Source organism: Budorcas taxicolor, chromosome 7 (assembly GCF_023091745.1).
Source record: "Budorcas taxicolor isolate Tak-1 chromosome 7, Takin1.1, whole genome shotgun sequence".
NCBI classification, from domain to species: Eukaryota; Metazoa; Chordata; class Mammalia; order Artiodactyla; family Bovidae; genus Budorcas; species Budorcas taxicolor.
This window is the reverse complement of record NC_068916.1, coordinates 13966529-13986596: the sequence shown is the minus strand read 5'-3', so window position 1 is coordinate 13986596 and position 20068 is coordinate 13966529. Positions and strand designations below refer to the sequence as shown.

The window sequence follows — 20068 nt, the reverse complement described above, 5'->3', positions numbered from 1 at the left end:
CCTGGAAAATCCCATGGACAGAGGAGCCTGGTAGACTACAGTCCATGGCGTTGCAAAGAGTCGGACACGACTGAGGGACTTCACTTTCACCTGACTTCACTTTCTAACGACATAGTTTTTAATTTAGCAGCCCATCTCTCATCTCCAGATTCAGTATTCTTCCCTGATCTCCCTCTTACTTTGAGGAAAACAAAAGGACTAGAGAAAAACACAGTTGATCTGATCATTACAGATCAGAAAGGATACATTACCTCCTTTGTTTTTCCACTTGAGGTTTCTATTAATGAAGATACTGCTGATCTAGTTCCAACCCAACTAACATTTCAAACCCAACTAACATTATTAATGGACAAGCTCTTGGCATGACTTCTCACAGTGGGCCAGAAGCTTTGAACCTCCCTCAGGTTTCTCCACCTCATGAACAGAAATAAAATGAGATCTTTGTCAACAGGAAGAGATTCACAGACCTAGAGAATGAACTTGTGGTTGCCGGGGTGGAAGGCTGAGGGGGAAGAATAGTTAGGGAATTTGGGATGCACATGTACACACAGCTATATTTAAAATGGATAACCAGCAAGTACCTATTGTAGAGCACATGGAACTCTGCTCAAGGTTATGTGGCAGCCTAGAGGGGAGGGCGTTTGGGGGAGAATGGATACATGTATATGTATGGCTGAGGCCCTTTCCAAAGAAAGGCAATGCCAAAGAATGTTCAAACTACTACAGAACTGTACTCATCTCACATATTACCAAAGTAATGCTCAAAATTCTCCAAGCCAGGCTTCAACATGAACTTCCAGATGTTCAAGCTGGATTTAGAAAAGGCAGAGGAACTAGATATCAAGTTGTCAACATCCGTTGGATTATAGAAAAAGCAAGAGAATTCTAGAAAATCCACTGCTGCTTCTTCATTGACTATGCTAAAGCCTTTGACTGTGTGGATCACAATAAACTGTGAAAAATTCTGAAAGGGATGGGAATACCATACCACCTGACCTGCCTCCTGAGAAATCTGTATGCAGGTCAAGAAGCAACAGTTAGAACCGGACATGGAACAACAGACTGGTTCCAAATTGGAAAAGGAGTACATCAAGGCTGTGTATTGTCACCCTGCTTATTTAACTTCTATGCAGAGTATATCATGCAAAATGCCAAGCTGGATGAAGCACAAGCTGGAATCGAGTTTGCAGGGAGAAATATCAAATAGGCAAATGACTCCACCCGCATGGCAGAAAGCAAAGAAGAACTAAAGAGTCTCTTGATGAAAGCAAAAGAGGAGAATGAAAAAATTGGTGTAAAACTCAACATTCAAAAAACTAAGATTGTGGCATTCAGTCCCATCAGTTCATGGCAAATAGATAGGGAAACAGTGATAGAGTTTATTTTGGGGGGACTCCAAAATCGCTGGAGATGGTGACGGCAGCCATGAAATTAAGACGCTTGCTCCTTGGAAGAAAAGCTATGACCAACCTAGACAGCATATTAAAAAGCAGAGACATTACTTTGCCAACAAAGGTCCATCTAGTCAAAGCTATGGTTTTTCCAGTAGTCGTGTATCGATGTGAGATTTGGACTATAAAGAAAGCTGAGCACTGAAGAACTGATGCTTTTGAACTGTGGTATTGGAGAAGACTCTCGAGAATCCCTTGGACTGCAAGGAGATCAAACAAGTCAATCCTAAAGGAAATCAGTCCTGAATATTCATTGGAAGGGCTGATGCTATAGCTGAAGCTCCAATGCTTTGGCCACTTGATGTGAAGAACTGACTCATTGGAAAAGACCCTGATGCTGGGAAAGATTGAAGGCAGGAGGAGAAGGGGGCAACAGAGGATGACATGATTGGATGGCATCACCGACCCGATGGACATAGTTCGAGCAAGATCTGGGAGTTGGTGATGGACAGGGAAACCTGGTGTGCTACAGTCCATGGGGTCACAAACAGTCAGATACAACTAAACGACTTAACTGAACTAAATGAGTCCCTTCACTGTTCATCTGAAATTTTACAAGCATTGTTAATTGGCTATGTGTGTTAAGTTGCTTCAGTCATGTCTGACTCTTTGCAACCCTCTAGAATGTAGCCCAGCAGTATCCTCTGTCCATAGGATTTCCCAGGGAAGGGTACTGGCATGGGATGCCATTTCCTACTTCAGGGGATCTTCCTGACCCAGGGATCAAACCTGCATCTCTTTTGTCTTCTGCATTGGCAGGTGGGTTCTTTACCACTAGCGCCTCCTGGGAAGCCCAATAGCTCAATATAAAATTAAAAGTTTTTTAAAAAAGAAAAAAATCAGAAAAAAAAAAAAAGATTTTGTCAAGGTATAAAGAGAAATAAGAATTAATCTCAAAAGTATACAAACAGCTCCTGCAGCTCAATTCCAGAAAAATAAGCGACCCAATAAAAAAAAATGGGCCAAAGAACTAAACAGACATTTCTCCAAAGAAGACATACAGATGACTAACAAACACATGAAAAGAGGCTCAACGTCACTCATTATCAGAGAAATGCAAATCAAAACCACAATGAGGTACCATCTCATGCCGGTCAGAATGGGTGCTGTCAAGAAGTCTACAAACAGTAAATGCTGGAGAGTGTGCAGAGAAAAAGGAACCCTCTTACACTGTTGGTGGGAATGCAAACTAGTATAGCCACTATGGAGACCAGTGTGGAGATTCCTCAAAAAGCTGGAAATGGAACTGCCATACGACCCAGCAATCCCACTGCTGGGCATACACACCAAGGAAACCAGAATTGACCTTTATCCTGGAGTTGGTGGCGGGGCTTGGCGTCTCGCTCCTCTCCTTCCCCCGTTCACCTGGCCTTCTAAGGGGGACCTGCGCAGGAGTCTGAAAAATTCTTTTGCAGAGTTCTAGGATGGAGACTGAACGGTATCGAGAGATGCAAAGAGATGGAGAAGTCCAGAATGATGAAATAAGTTCACCACCAAATGAGAGGATGGCTGAGGAGCCAGGAGGCATCCTGATTGTGCCGCCGTAGGTCTAGGTTCCACCAGAGAGCCTCGATGAAGACTCTGAAGATGACTTGGAGATCATGCCCTGAAGGAGTCCTCTCAACCCTGCAGCCTCCAGGCAGAGGTTCCAGGAGTTCCACTATGAAGATGCAGCTGGGCCCAGGGATGTCCTGAGACATCTCCAGGAGCTTGCTGGACAGTGGCTGTGACCTGAGATTCACACGAAGGAGCAGCTTGTGGAAATGCTGGTGCAGGAGAATTCCAGGCCGTCCTCCCTGAGGAGCTCAGAGCTTGGGCACTGAGGTGTCAGCCTGGGGTCAGAATCACTGGCTAAAATCTCACTGCTTCTTTTTCAACCTACATATGAGAAGTGACCAAAGGCTCTCTTTGTTGCAAATCCAACTACAGTCATGAGAAATCTGAACCTTGATTTTCTTTGAGCTTGCCTTTGCTAGCTGTAATAAGAATCAATGAAAATCTTTTTTTTTTTTTTTTTTTTTTGCCTGAAGCAGCTCTATTTCCTGGCACTGTGAATTCCAAAATAAATTTCCCTTCCCTCTTGTAAGGACAATCAGTCTGCTGCTTGTTTTTGCTCTGATGAATGCCTCCCTTTTTGCACTTTGTGACACGCTTTAATATATAGTTTTTATATATCCAAAGAGATGATTGCTTCAACTTTAATATTCTTGATTCTCGCTGTTGTGGCTTGAATGGAAGCTTCTGTAACCCCACCAGTAACTCATTTGGGGTGTCCTTGAAATATTAAAGTTTGATTCTTAATAAAAAAAAAAGGAAACCAAAATTGAAAGAAACATGTGTACCCCAATGTTCATTGCAGCACTGTTTACAATAGCCAGGACATGGAAGCAACCTAGATGTCCATCAGCAGAGGAATTGATAAGAAATCTGTGGTACATATACACAATGGAATATTACTCAGCTATTAAAAAGAATACATTTGAATCAGTTCTAATGAGGTCGGTGAAACTGGAGCCTGTTATACAGAGCGAAGTAAGTCAGAAAGAAAAACACCAATACAGTATATTAATGCATATATATGGAATTTAGAAACATGGTAATGATGACCCTATATCAGTTCAGTCACTCAGTCATGTCCAACTCCTTTGGACCCCATGAACCACAGCACGTCAGGCCTCCCTGTCCATCACCAACTCCCGGAGTTCACCCAAAGCCATGTCCATCGAGTCGGTGATGCCATCCAACCATCTCATCCTCTGTCGTCCCCTTCTTCTCCTGCCCTCAATCTTTCCCAACATCAGGGTCTTTTCCAATGAGTCAGTTCTTCGCATCAGGTGGCCAAAGTACTGGAGTTTCAACTTCAACAACAGTCCTTATCTGTCCTTCCAATGAACACCCAGGACTGATCTCCTTTACAACGGACTGGATCTCCTTGCAGTCCAAGGGACTCTCAAGAGTCTTCTCCAACACTACAGTTCAAAAGCATCAGTTCTTCAGTGCTCAGCTTTCTTTATAGTCCAACTCTCACATCCATACATGACCACAGGAAAAGCCATAGCCTTGACTAGATGGACCTTTGTTGGCAAAATAATGTCTCTGCTTTTGAATATGCTGTCTAGGTTTGTCATAACTTTTCTCCCAAGGAGTAAGGGTCTTTTAATTCATGGCTGAAATCACCATCTGCAGTGATTTTGGAGCCCAGAAAAATGAAGTCAGCCACTGTTTCCACTCTTTCCGCATCTATTTCCTATGAACTGATGGGACCAGATGCCATGATCTTCGTTTTCTGAATGTTGAGCTTTAAGCCAACTTTTCACTCTCCTCTTTCACTTTCATCAAGAGGCTCTTTAGTTCCTCTTCACTTTCTGCCATAAGGGTGGTGTCATCTGCATATCTGAGGTTATTGATATTTCTCCTGGCAATCTTGATTCCAGCTTGTGCTTCTTCCAGCCCAGCATTTCTCATGATATACTCTGCATAGAAGTTAAATAAGCAGGGTGACAATATACAGCCTTGACATACTCCTTTTCCTATTTGGAACCAGTCTGTTGTTCCATGTCCAGTTCTAACTGTTGCTTCCTGACCTGCATACAGATTTCTCAAGAGGCAGGTCTGGTGGTCTGGTATTCCCATCTCTCTCAGAATTTTCCACAGTTTATTGTGATCCACACAGTCAAAGGCTTTGGCATAGTCAATAAAGCAGAAATAGATGTTTTTCTGGAACTCTCTTGCTTTTTCCATGATCCAGAGGATGTTGGCAATTTGATCTCTGGTTCCTCTGCCTTTTCTAAAACCAGCTTGAACATCTGGAAGTTCACGGTTCCTGCATTGCTGAAGCCTGGCTTGGAGAATTTTAAGCATTACTTTACTAGCGTGTGAGATGAGTGCAGTTGTGCGGTAGTTTGAGCATTCTTTGGCACTACCCTATATGCGAGACAGCAAAAGAGACACAGATGTAAAGAACAGACTGTTGGCCTCTGTGGGAGAAGGCAAGGGTGGGATGATTTGAGAGAATAGCATTGAAACATGCATACTAACATATGTGAAATAGATCGCCAGTCCACGTTCGATGCATGTGGCAGGGTGTTCAGGGCTGGTGCCTGGGATGACCCAGAGGGATGGGATGGGGAGGGAGGTGGGAGGGGGGTTCAGGACAGGGAACACATGTACACCCATGGCTGATTCATGTGAATGTATGGCAGAAACCACCACAATATTGTAAAGTAATTAGCCTCCAATTAAAATAAAAAGAAAAAAAATAAGTGGCTAGAAATAGGAAAAAAAGACAAATCACTGTTTTGCCTAATTAGGGCTTCTCTGATAAACTGGTAAAGAATCTGCCTGCATTGCAGGAGACCCAGTTCAGCTCCTGGGTTGGGAAGATCTACCGGAGAACGGATAGGCTACCCACTCCAGTATTCTTGGGCTTCCCTTGTGGCTCAGCTGGTAAAGAATCTGCCTGCAATGGGGGAGACCTGGGTTTGATCCCTGGGTTGGGAATGCCCCCTGAAGAAGAGAAAGGCTACCCACTTCAGTATTCTGGCCTCGAGAATTCCATGGACTGTATAGTCCATTGGGCCTAATAAAGATATGAAGAAAGGATATAAAGGTAGTTCAAAACACTCTATTCTCCATGGGCTAAGACAAGCTTTTAACAGTCATTACTTTCTCATGTGTTTAATCATTTACTTCATATCGCCACAAGATGCATATCACCATAGTGAAGCCATTTACAGATTTATAACTGCTTCATGCTTTTCCCTCTTTTAGAAAATGGTCCAAGCTTAGACTATTTCTATTCAGCCAAACCCTCCTCTGTTCGAAAAATGTGTTTCAACAAACTTTCAAATTTTTATGTGCTCTAGGTGGTGAACTGTTCAAATCCAAAATGATTTCAAGTAGTGAAATGCTTTTATTGTTTTCTCTTCACCTCTTTTTATTAGTTTGCTGTCACTGACCAATATAATACTAAATATTGAAAAGCAGAGACATCACTTTGCCAACAAAGGTCCGTCTAGTCAAGGCTATGGTTTTTCCTGTGGTCATGTATGGATGTGAGAGTTGGACTGTGAAGAAAGCTGAGCGCCGAAGAATTGATGCTTTTGAACTGTGGTGTTGGAGAAGACTCTTGAGAGTCCCTTGGACTGCAAGGAGATCCAACCAGTCCATTCTGAAGGAGATCAACCCTGGGATTTCTTTGGAGGGAATGATGCTAAAGCTGAAACTTCAGTACTTTGGCCACCTCATGCGAAGAGTTTACTCATTGGAGAAGACTCTGATGCTGGGAGGGATTGGGGGCAGGAGGAGAAGGGGATGACCGAGGATGAGATGGCTGGATGGCATCACTGACTCAATGGATGTGAGTCTGAGTGAACTCCGGGAGTTGGTGATGGACAGCGAGGCCTGGCGTGCTGTGATTCATGGGGTCGCAAAGAGTCGGATACGACTGAGCGACTGAACTGAACTTACATGCTATATGGTAAAATCATTTTTTTTTTCAAATAATACAGAAAATTTAAAGTAAAAGTCAAGGGAATTCCCTGGCAATCCAGTGACTTGGACTTGGTGCTTTAACTGCCATGCATGCTTGTGCACTAATTCTCTTCAGTCGTGTCCAACTGTTTGCAGCCCTATGGATTATAGCCCAGCAGGCTCCTCTGTTCATTCATGGGATTCTCCAGGCAAGAATACTGGAGTGGGTTGCCATTTCCTTCTCCAGGGGATCTTCTCGACCCAGGGATTGAACATGCATCTGTTATGTCTTCTGCATTGGGAGGTGGGTTCTTTACCACTAGTGCCACCTGGGAAGCCCGTTAACTGCCATGCCTCTAGTTCAGTCCCTGCTTGGGAAACTAAGATCCTGCAAGTCATATTAAAAAAAGAAGTCAAGTGATCACCTCATCTTTTCCTCTCACTTCTATTTGGCAAGTAGTGTTAACATTTTGGTGAGTTTACTTCTAGATTATTCTTTCTAACTAGGCATTTCCTGCCATAAGGGATTAGAAACAAACAAACCCAAGTGACATTCATCTGGTGTGGAAAAGCACAGCGTCCCTATGCACCATAACACTTCCGTATCTTTGGCAGATAGCAGCTGCCTGATGTACCCCATGTATTCCCAATGATCCAGAAACTAGAGGATTATTACCTGCAGCCTTCAGAACTTGGGCAAGCCTGTGTCTATGCCGCATTGTTAACTAGTTGAATATCATACTTTCTCTTAGTTTGGCACTTTGCTTTCCTGTGCTCCTCAGTGTAAATCCCAGATCACCACCAGCATGTTGAATGCCTCAAAGTCCTGCTTCTCAGGTTCTGCCTTAATAGACAGTATTTGGCAGGTCTGAGCAGAGTGGTGACCATAGATCCTAAAAGGAGAAGCACTTTCTCACTGAGTGCTTCTGCCTCCCTCACCACCCTGGGGTGAGTGGAGAGATGGAAGGAAAAGGGACGGTTGGAGACTGCACTTCCAGGGCCACCTCTATGTGGCCAGGAAACAGCTCCTGAGGCTTCCTCTTGACTGTCTCCCCTCAGGGATGCTCTAAGATGCTTTTTTCCCCTGTTCCAACCCCCTACCACAGTACCCTTGGCATTTCAGCACTTCTGGTCTCTAAGTAATGGACAACTTGCTTCTTGTCTGACAACAACGATGGCTATTGAATATATCAGGTTATTGAATACTATCAGGCACTCTAATTCACTTTCCTGATAGTACCTCATTTAATCCTTACCACAGCTCTAGGCAACCACTTTATCCTCCATTTTAATTGAGGTACAGGGAGGTCAGATGAATGCTCTAATGTCACACACCTGGTATGATACAGACTGGGGATCTGATGCTCAGCAACCTGGCTTGCACCTCCCATCAGTGGATATTCCAAAGTTCCACAAGTACTAAAACCTGAGCAGTTTTACTAAAAATAACAGTGAATATATGGGCTTCCCAGGTGACTCAATGATAAAGAATCCCCTGCCAAGTAGGAGATGTGGGTTCTATCCCTGGGTTAGGAAGATCCCCAGGAGAAGGCAATGGCAACCCACTCCAGTACTCTCGCCTAGAAAATCCCATGGACGGAGGTGCCTGGTAGGCTGCAGTCCATGGAGTCTGAGAATCGGACACGACTGAATGTCTTCACTTTCACTTTTCACTTTCATGCATTAGAGAAGGAAACGGCAACCCACTCCAGTGTTCTTACCTGGAGAATCCCAGGCACAGGGGAGTCTGGTGGGCTGAGGTCTGTGGGGTCGCAGAGTCAGACACGACTAAAGTGACTTAGCAGCAGCAGCAGCAGCATGAAGAAATAAGCCAGGAGAAAATTTCCAGCCATGGGTTAAAATACATTCCATTGTTCATAATGTTTCATTTGAAGTGATTTTGTCCTTAGGAATACAACATTATCTAGAAGAAAGGAAGTCCTGGCCTTTGGAAACAATAATCCTTTTAGGTTATTCAAAATTACCAACGTGTCTGATTAAAAGTATTACTTGTCACATTTCTTGGGAGCACCTTAGAACTAACACCCAAAAAAGATGTCCTTTTCATTATAGGGGACTGGAATGCAAAAGTAGGAAGTCAAGAAACACCTGGAGTAACAGGCAAATTTGGCCTTGGAATGCAGAATGAAGCAGGGCAAAGACTCATAGAGTTTTGCCAAGAAAATGCACTGGTCATAGCAAACACCCTCTTCCAACAACACAAGAGAAGACTCTACACATGGACATCAACAGATGGTTAACACCGAAATCAGACTGATTATATTCTTTGCAGCCAAAGATGGAGAAGCTCTATATAGTCAACAAAAACAAGACCAGGAGCTGACTGTGGCTCAGATCATGAACTCCTTAATTGCCAAATTCAGACTCAAATTGAAGAAAGTAGGGAAAACCGCTAGACCATTCAGGTATGACCTAAATCAAATCCCTTATGATTATACAGTGGAAGTGAGAAATAGATTTAAGGGTCTAGATCTGATAGATAGAGTGCCTGATGAACTATGGAATGAGGTTCGTGACATTGTACAGGAGACAGGGATCAAGACCATCCCCATGGAAAAGAAATGCAAAAAAGCAAAATAGCGGTGAAAAGAAGAGAGGTGAAAAGCAAAGGAGAAAAGGAAAGATATAAGCATCTGAATACAGAGTTCCAAAGAATAGCAAGAAGAAATAAGAAAGCCTTCTTCAGCGATCAATGCAAAGAAATAGAGGGAAACAACAGAATGGGACAGACTAGAGATCTCTTCAAGAAAATTAGAGATACCAAGGGAACATTTCATGCAAAAATGGGCACAATAAAGGACAGAAATGGTATGGACCTAACAGAAGCAGAAGATATTAAGAAGAGGTGGCAAGAATACACGGAAGAACTGTACAAAAAAGATCTTCATGACCCAAATAATCATGATGATGTGATCACTAATCTAGAGCCAGACATCTTGGAATCTGAAGTCAAGTGGGCCTTAGAAAGCATCACTACGAACAAAGCTAGTGGAGGTGATGGAATTCCAGTTGAGCTGTTTCAAATCCTGGAAGATGATGCTGTGAAAGTGCTGCACTCAATATGCCAGCAAATTTGGAAAACTCACAAGTGGCCACAGGACTGGAAAAGGTCAGTTTTCATTCCAATCCCAAAGAAAGGCAATGCAAAAGAATGCTCAAACTACTGCACAATTGCACTCACCTCACATGCTAGTAAAGTAATGCTCAAAATTCTCCAAGCCAGGCTTCAGCAATACATGAACTGTGAACTCCCTGATGTTCAAGCTGGTTTTAGAAAAGGCAGAGGAACCAGCTGGATCATGGAAAAAGCAAGAGAGTTCCAGAAAAACATCTATTTCTGCTTTAACTATGCCAAAGCCTTTGACTGTGTGGATCACAATAAACTGTGGAAAATTCTGAGAGAGATGGGAATACCAGACCACCTGACCTGCCTCTTGAGAAATCTGTATGCAGGTCAGGAAGCAACAGTTAGAACTGGACATGGAACAACAGACTGGTTCCAAATAGGAAAAGGGGTACGTCAAGGCTGTATATTGTCACCCTGCTTATTTAACTTCTATGCAGAGTACATCATGAGAAACGCTGGACTGGAAGAAACACAAGCTGGAATCAAGATTGCCGGGAGAAATATCAATAACCTCAGATATGCAGATGACACCACCCTTATGGCAGAAAGTGAAGAGGAATGAAAAAGCCTCTTGATGAAAGTGAAAGAGGAGAGTGAAAAAGTTGGCTTAAAGTTCAACATTCAGAAAATGAAGATCATGGCATCCGGTCCCATCACTTCATGGCAAATAGATGGAGAAACAGTAGAAGCAGTGTCAGACTTCATTTTTTTGGGATCCAAGATCACTGCAGATGGTGATTGCAGCCAGGAAATTAAAAGATGCTTACTCCTTGGAAGAAAAGTTATGACCAACCTAGATAGTATATTCAAAAGCAGAGACATTACTTTGCCAACTAAGGTCCATCTAGTCAAGACTATGGTTTTTCCTGTGGTCATGTATGGATGTGAGAGTTGGACTGTGAAGAAAGCTGAGTGCCAAAGAATTGATACCTTTGAACTGTGGTGTTGGAGAAGACTCTTGAGAGTCCCTTGGACTGCAAGGAGATCCAACCAGTCCATTCTGAAGGAGACCAACCCTGGGATTTCTTTGGAAGGAATGATGCTAAAGCTGAAACTCCAGTACTTTGGCCACCTCATGGGAAGTGTTGACTCATTGGAAAAGACTCTGATGCTGGGAGGGATTGGGGACAGGAGGAGAAGGGGACGACCGAGGATGAGATGGCTGGATGGCATCACGGACTCGATGGACGTGAGTCTGAGTGAACTCCGGGAGATGGTGATGGACAGGGAGGCCTGGCGTGCTGTGATTCATGGGGTCACAAAGATTCGGACACAACTGAGCGACTGAACTGAACTGAACCACCTCCTGACAGGTGTTTTCTGGCTGGTTATTTCACTCACTAGTAGTGAAGGGCTACACACTCCATGAATGATTTTTTAATGCAATAATGTAACATTACAATGTCTTTATATAAATATAGAGTACAAGTTACAGTGATACCATGTACACTGTAGTTGGTAATTACACTGAAATTATTATTTTAATTATAGTACAGTTGTTTTTCTAGTTTAGAAAATAAGTATGGGACTTCACTGGTGGCCCAGTGGTTAAGAATTTGCCTGCTTAAAAAAATAAAAAATAAAATAAAATAATTAAGAAAATAAGAATTTGCCTGCTAATGCGGGGGTACTAGCTCAATTTCCAGTCCAGGAAGATCCGACATGCCTTGGGGCAACAAAGCCTGTATGCCACAGCCACTGAAGCCCACGTGCCCTGGAGTCCATGTTCTGCAGCAAGAGAAGCCACCTCAGTGAGAAGCCTGAGCACCACTGAAACTAGAGAGTGGCCTGCTCACCAAAGCAATGAAGACCCAGCAGAACCAAAGCCAAAATAAATTTTAAAACAAAACAAAAAAATACAGTGATGGCAAAAATATCTTTGCCATAATGGAATTGTTGCTGTCTAAAACTATTTATTGAAAGGAATGAAGAAATTCCCTACATAATATTTTTTAACATAAATTTATTCATTTTAATTTGAGGTTAATTACTTTACAATATTGTATTGGTTTTGCCATACATCAACACGAATCCGCCACAGGTATACACGTGTTCCCCATCCTGAACCCCCCTCCCTCCTCCCTCCCCATACCATCCCTCTGGGGCATCTCAGTGCACCAGCCCCAAGCATCCAGTATTATGCATCGAACCTAGACTGGCAACTCGTTTCATATATGATATTATACATATTTCAATGCCATTCTCCCAAATCATCCCACCCTCTCCCTCTCCCACAGAGTCCAAAAGACTGTTCTATACGTCTGTGTCTCTTTTGCTGTCTCATATACAGGGTTATCGTTACCATCTTTCTAAATTCCATATATATGCGTTAGTATACTATATTGGTGTTTTTCTTTCTGGCTTACTTCACTCTGTATGATAGGCTCCAGTTTCATCGACCTCATTAGAACTGATTCAAATGTATTCTCTTTAATGGCTGAGTAATACTCCATTGTGTATATGTACCACAGCTTTCTTATCCATTCATCTGCTGATGGACATCTAGGTTGCTTCCATGTCCTGGGTATTATAAACAGTGCTGAGATGAACATTGGTGTACATTTGTCTCTTTCAATTCTGGTTTCCTTGGTGTGTACACCCAGCAGTGGGATTGCTGGGTCATAAGGCAGTTCTATTTCCAGTTTTTTAAGGCATCTCCACACTGTTCTCCATAGTGGCTGTCCTAGTTTGCATTCCCACCAACAGTGTAAGAGGGTTCCATTTTCTCCACACCCCTCCAGAATTTATTGCTTGTAGACTTTTGGATCTCAGCCATTCTGACTGGCATGAAATGGTACCTCAATGTGGTTTTGATTTGTATTTCTCTGATAGTGAGTGACGTTGAGCATCTTTTCATGTGTTTGTTAGCCATCTGTATGTCTTCTTTGGAGAAATGTCTATTTAGTTCTTTGGCCCATTTTTTGATTGGGTCATTTTTATTTTTTTGGAATTGAGCTGCAGGAGTTGCTTGTATATTCTTGAGATTAGTTCTTTGTCAGTTGCTCCATTTGCTATTATTTTCTCCCATTCTGAATATTGACATCTTGTATTTATAGTTCCAGTGGCTCTTGGGTTATACCATTGAGTTTACATATCTTTGTCAAGTGATATATATTGGGTTGGCCAATATGTTCATTCAGGTTTTTCCATTAAAATCTTACAGAATAAAGATCTTAAAACCCAATACATAGTAGAAAACTGATAATTCAATGATGTTATTCTTGGTGATGGGAGGTTACTTTAACCCACGAAACTTGTGATGACACCACATCTTTAATTTCACTGTTCTAGTTTTATTATCAACTAATTAAAGATGACTGATTACTTAGTGAACTCCGAGAGTTGGTGCCTGGTGTGCTGCGATTCATGGGGTTGCAAAGAGTCAGACATGACTCTTTGAGCGACTGAACTGAACTGATAACTTAAAACTAAGAATAATTTATAAAATAAATGATTCATTCACTTAGAAATATATCAGATATCATTTTCATTAAATGACACAGTACCAATTTAATTTGCTACAGTCAAGTGAAGCATTTCTTTTGCCATCTAAATACTTTCTCAACTCTGAAATGGAAAAAAAAAAAAAACACCATATGAAACAATTGTCTCTTTCTTTCCCTTTACCACCAAAATTCTTGGCAGAATGTTTTAAACTCACAGGGTCAAATTCCTCATTGCCACATCACTCCCAAGCTCTGCAAATAGACCCCTCCCCAGCACTCTACCAAAATTGCTCTTTCCACTGTTTCCATGTCACTAAATCTACAGGCTATCATTCAGCCTTTGTTTCTTGACCTCCATAGCATCATTTAACACAGTTGATGACCCTGTCTTGAAACCTGACTCTTGTCTACATAACAAATATCCAATGTCATGAGGAATTCACTGAGACAGATATGTCTGTTTTCTTCTGTATTACTTTGTGACCCTAAGTGGTGTGTCTACAGGGAGATCAGTCTTTACATCAGAGACACATTCCTGACGGGGAACTTCTTTACTTCGAAGCCAAATCAAAAATTATGAAAGATTTTCCAGGAAGGAAGAGGGTGGTAATGGGAGAGAGATCCATCTAGCCCCAAAGCTGCCTTCCTGGAGCACACACCATTCTGTTCTGCCATTTCCTCTCCACCCAAAGGGAGCTGAATAACTTGAAGAGCACAGCACCAGAGGAACAATTTCTTTAATGATGAGTGGTGAGAATTCTTCCCCCTGGGGCTGGAGAAACTGTAAATACCTCCCTAGCAGCCTCACCCTAGTTCAGTGATGCCTGACCAGGAGGAGACCACACGGGTAACTCCCACAGTCATGGCTTTGTGACAGGTTCCATCTCCCTGGGAGAATCTGTCTTCAGCATCCAAGAGACAGAGACGAAGAGGCTGCACAAGCATTTTGTTGAGCAATCCCAGCCAAGGGGATCATGCTGTATGAGTGAGTGCTGTGTATAAAAAGGAGAATCAAAACAGTGGTGGTTCCCAGAAGGAGGTAACAAAATAGATAACACAAGATGGTTTCCTGTTAAATTTTTAGAATTTATTTTCCTGGCTGTTTATGTCTTTTTTGATTCCATTACAATTGTTTTCCGTCTGCCTCAGCCCCTATAGAAACTAGTGACTTTCTCAGAATCAAGAATTGCCACTCTCTCAGACGTAATAAGTGTTTTCAATCCACCTGCTAATACCTTTCTTATTCTTCTCTTCTACGGTAGCTCTCAGGCTTCCCTGATAGCTCAGTTGGTAAAGAATTTGCCTGCAATGCAGAAGACCCTGGTTTGATCCTTGGGTCAGGAAGATCTGCTGGAGAAGGGATAGGCTACCTATTCCAGTATTCTTGGGCTTCCCTTGTGGCTTAAAGTGAAGTGAAGTCGCTCAGTCCCGTCCGACTCTGCAACCCCATGGACTGTAGCCCACCTGGCTCCTCCATCCATGGAATTTTCCAGGCAAGAGTACTGGAGTGGGTTGCCATTTCCTTCTCCAGGGGATCTTCCTGACCCAGGGATCGAACCCGGGTCTCCTGCATTGCAGGCAGATGCTTTACCCTCTGAGCCACCAGGGAAGCCCTTATGGCTTAGCTGGTAAAGAATCCACCTAAATGCGGGAGACCTGGGTTCGATCCCTGGGTTCGATCCCTGGGTTTGATCTTGGGGTTACAAAGATCCCCTGGAGAAGGAAAAGGCTACCCACTCCAGAATTCTGGCCTGGAGAATTCCATGACCGTATAGACCATGGAGTTGTGACTTTCACTCACAGTAGCTCTGAAAGTGGGGCTCCTGGAGGAGCAGAATATCCCCAGGAATATGACAGAAATGCAGATTCTCAGACCCTGCTCAATCATAACGTCAGGAACTCATGGGAAGGGACCCAACAGTCCATTTTAACAAGCCCTCCAGGTGATTCTGATGCAGGCTCTCATTGAAGAATCTCTGCTTCAGCAAATATCTGCTTCTCTACCTCACCCCCATGGTCACTTGCTTTCTACTAGGTTGGGTATACTCTTTAGGGCTTCCCACATAGCTCAGTGGTAAAGAATCCCAATGCAGGAGACACAGGAGACCTGCATTCAATCCCTGGGTTGGGAAGATCCCCTGGAGAAGGGAATGGTAACCCACTCCAGTATTCTTGCCTGGGAAATCCCATGGGCAGAGGAGTCTGACAGGTTACTGCCCAAGGGGTCTCAAAGAGTCGGCCATGACTGAGCGACTAAATAGCAGCAGCAGCATACACTCTTTGGTTTAACAAACATGCATCAAACCCCCTTTCTGTGCCAGGTGTGCCTATATGTCACTGCAATTATGAACAGTCACTCTTTTTCTCTTATCTTTTGTAATGATTATTTGCAAATCCAAGAAAGCTGATGACACTGATTAGTTCAAATTTTATTTAAATTGACCTTCTTTGGTGTCTCAAGTAGGCAATCATATCAGCAACTGATAGTGACCAATTTTGTTTTGATTTCCTAATATTATATCTTGTTTACTTTTTTATGGTGTTTCTTCTGAATTAATAGAGACAATGTTAAATAGTTATAACAGTTGGCACAATTTCCCCTTCCTGCATTTTATTGGTTGGTTTTGGTTTTTTTAAGTTTTAATGACTCTCAAACTTCCGTGGTGGCTCAAACAGTAAAGAATCTGCCTGCAATACAGGAGACCCAGTTTCGATCCCTGGGTAAGGAAGATCCTCTGGAGAAGGGACAGCAACCCACTCCAGTATTCCTGCCTGGAGAATTCCAAGGACAGAGGAGCTTGGTGGACTATGGTCCATGGGGTCTCAAAGAGTTAGACATGACTGAGTGACTAACGCTTTCACTTTCTTGCACACTCAATTAACATAGTTGTACTTTATCATCTGTGGGCAGTACTCTTCTGTTCTTAGGTGACTGACGTTTTGCTCTGTTCCCTCCCCATCAATGACTTAAATTTTGTTAAATGAAACTTGGTTTGAAACTTATCATTATTTTATGCATTGATCTATTGACATAAATACATTGTTATCTGACTTACTAATATTGAATATTTTTTGCACTCCTCAGATGGATATTAATTCATAATGGGCTATGTTGGATTTTTTCAGATTAATTTTTAATGTATTTATTTTAATTGGAGGGTAATTACTTTACAGTATTGTGGTGGTTTTTATCAGATAACTTCATACTACTCCTTTTTTACCTTGGTGCATCTACAGTCAATGTGAGGTTAACTTGTAGATTTCTCATTTCTGTTACATATAATGATATTTGTTTTCAACCTTCATTCAGTTTTCCATATTCTTTGATAACACAGCACTGAGGATACAAAGGTGAGTAACGTGTTATCTGAACTTGTGTGATTTATGATTCAGTAAGAGGAACAGCTCAATTAGTTCCATAAGTAAATGCAAAAACATAACTATGATTTGTTTAATGGAGAAAAATAGAAAGGGTTTTAAAGGCATGGACTAGTGAACTGCAGTTGGTGAGCAGGGAGGATTCATCTGAGAGATGAGGACAGGAGTCACCACAAGATGACTAAAGCAGGGAGGAGGATCTCATCAGAGAGGGCAGGACTTCCACAGGCGTAGCTGGGAGAAGAATTCTAGCATTTTTAAGACTCCTAAAGGCAAACATGTTGGGGCTTTGAGAGTGAAAGGCTGGCTTGATGCTAAATAAGACTGGGAGGTTGGGAGGAGCAACGTGTACAGGAAAACCTGGAAAAAGTGTTAAAAGAAAGAAAAACTGCAGACCTTCTCCCTTCTGGAGACTGCAAAACCATCTCCCTTCTTGACATTGAGGAGAAGATCCTGGGATGAAAGCACTTTCCAGAGCAGATGTGTTTGCTTCTGCTTGGGACCTAGGGTACTGTTCATCGGGAACCATTTTAGATTAAGTTCCTCAGGCTGAGGTTTCTAGGAGAGTGTGACTGTGAGCTCCAAAATCTGTGAGTGGTGACCCCAGCTGCAGTGCTCTTTGAAAAGTGAAAGTGTTAGTAGCTCAGTTGTGTCTGACTGTTTGCAACCCCTTGGACTGTAGCCTGACAGGCTCCTCTGTCCATGGAATTCTCCAGGCAAGAATACTGGAGTGGGTTGCCATTCCATTCCCTTCTTTAGGGGATCTTCCCCACTGAGATTGAACCCTAGTCTCCTGCATTGCAGGTAGATTCTTTACCATCTGAGCTACGAGGGAGTCTAACTCTTCTGACAGCATCTCACAAAGGGTTTTCTTCTTGTTTTTCTGCCCTGTACTACTGGGCATAATGTGAAGGGGATACTTTTTAACTTTTGATTTTAACCTCATTTCAGATTTAGAGAAAAGTTAAAAGAACAAATAGTTCCTATGTATATCTTCTATTGGATCTCCCCAATTTTAACACTTTACCATCTTTACTTTTTTTTAATCCACTTTTCCTCCTTCCTTTTGTAAGTGTGTGCGTGTGCCTGTGTCTCTTGGTGAAATTTTTCAGAAGCGCTTAAGAGAAAATAGAACTGTACATATGGGATCTCTTTATCTCTAAGTCTTCAAAATTCGCTAGAAACAAGGGCATTGCCTCACACAGCCATAGCCCAATTATCAAAATAATGAAATTAACATTTATATACTGTTATTAAATTTACAGAACTCATGTCTATGTCGACAGTTGTCCTAATAATTTCATCTACAGCAAAAGAACATCTGTGATTACATTCAGCTGACATGTCTCTTTAATCTCCTTTAATCCAGAACAATTGCTGGAATTTATTTGAATTTGTTGGCATCTACATTTTTGAAAGGGGCAGGTCAGACATGGTGTAAAATGTCCTTCAACTTGAGTTTGTCTGATGTTCCCTAGTCTTTGTATTTTTTATTTCTGGTTGTGCTGGGGCTTTGTTGCTATGTGCAGGCTTTTCTGTTAGGGTGAGCTGGGGCTACTCTCTAGTTGCAGTGCACGGGCTTCTCCTTGCAGTGGCTTCTCTTGTTGCAGAGCATGGGCTCTAGGATACCCAGGTTTCAGTAGTTGCAGCTCCTGGGGTCTAGAGCACAGGCTCAGTAGTTGTGGTGCTGGAGCTTAGTTGCTCTGCAGCATGTGGGATCGTCCCAGACCAGGAATCAAACCCATGTCTCCTGTATTGGCAGGCGGATTCTTTACCACTGAGCCACAGGGAAGCCCCTAGTCTTTAGGCTGAAGTCCTGCACTTTTGGCAGGATCCCAAATGTGCAGGATTTCAATCCCACAGAAACAACATTATTTCCATTGTGTTGATTTGTCCCCATTGTAAAGATCCATAACCATCTGACAGGGTTGTTATAAAACAGATCCTTCAGATAAGTGGTCAGGAATGCCAGATTCCATTTTATAGGATTCTATTTTCATTTTGTTGTCATAAAACGGATACTTAATACAAGAAATTAGGATAAGATATAAGATAAAAACAGGTTTTTACTTTTGAGTGAACAAAGCTCCAATGCTTAGACAAAATGGCACACTTCATAAACATTAAAACTTGAGTGAAAGGCATGGTCAATATTTCTAATATGTGGAGGATGCCAGATTGCTGCTAATTCCTGCTGCTCTTGTCTCTTCCTTCATAGATATATCAGCTACATGGAAGCAGGAAACAGAACAGGAGTTTCAGAGTTTATCCTCCTTGGGTTCTCTGAGGACCCAGAACTGCAGCCCCTCATATTTGGGCTGTTCCTGTCCATGTACTTGGTCACTGTGCTTGGCAACCTGCTCATCATCTTGGCTATCATTTTTGACTCCCACCTCCACACCCCCATGTACTTCTTCCTCTCAAACCTGTCCTTGGTTGACATCTGTTTCAGCACCAGCATAGTCCCCAAGATGCTACTGAGCATCCGCACAGAGAACAAAGCCATCTCCTACATGGACTGCCTCACTCAGGTGTATTTTTCCATGCTTTTTCCTATCCTGGACACTCTGCTCCTGACTGCCATGGCCTATGACCGATTTGTGGCCATCTGTCATCCCCTGCACTACACGGTCATCATGAACCCACACCTCTGTAGTTGGCTGGTTTTTATTACCTGGCTCATTGGTGTCCTGACATCCCTCCTTCACATTTGTCTGATGAAGCACCTGACCTTCTGTAGAGATCTTGAAATTCCACATTTCTTCTGTGAACTGACACACATTCTTGAATTGGCCTGCTCTGATACCTTCCTGAACTGGACTTTGATATATTTTATGACTGGTGTGCTGGGTGTTTTCCCCCTCATCGGGATTCTTTTCTCCTACTCACGAATTGCTTTATCCATAAGGAAGATGTCCTCATCTGGGGGAAAGCAAAAAGCATTTTCCACCTGTGGGTCTCACCTCTCAGTTGTTTCTTTATTTTATGGGACAGGGGTGGGGGTCCATTTCACTTCTGCAGTGACTCACTCCCCCCAGAAAGTCTCAGTGGCCTCTGTGATGTACAGCGTGGTGACCCCCATGTTGAACCCCTTCATCTACAGCCTGAGGAACAAGGATGTGAAGGGAACCCTCAGAAGGCTCCTCAACAGAACAACCTCTTGTTTGCGATAA

The 20068-nt window shown here is 42.7% G+C and overlaps 1 protein-coding gene across 1 annotated transcript; it reads left to right on the top strand.

Annotated features, from left to right (window-relative positions):
- The first annotated feature begins 16000 nt into the window (after window positions 1-16000).
- Window positions 16001-20068, top strand: LOC128050500 (olfactory receptor 7D2). Its single transcript, XM_052642755.1, has 2 exons — window positions 16001-16041; window positions 19114-20068. The coding sequence occupies exon 2, from the start codon at window positions 19127-19129 to the stop codon at window positions 20066-20068; it is 942 nt and encodes a 313-aa protein (XP_052498715.1). The 5' UTR covers window positions 16001-16041; window positions 19114-19126.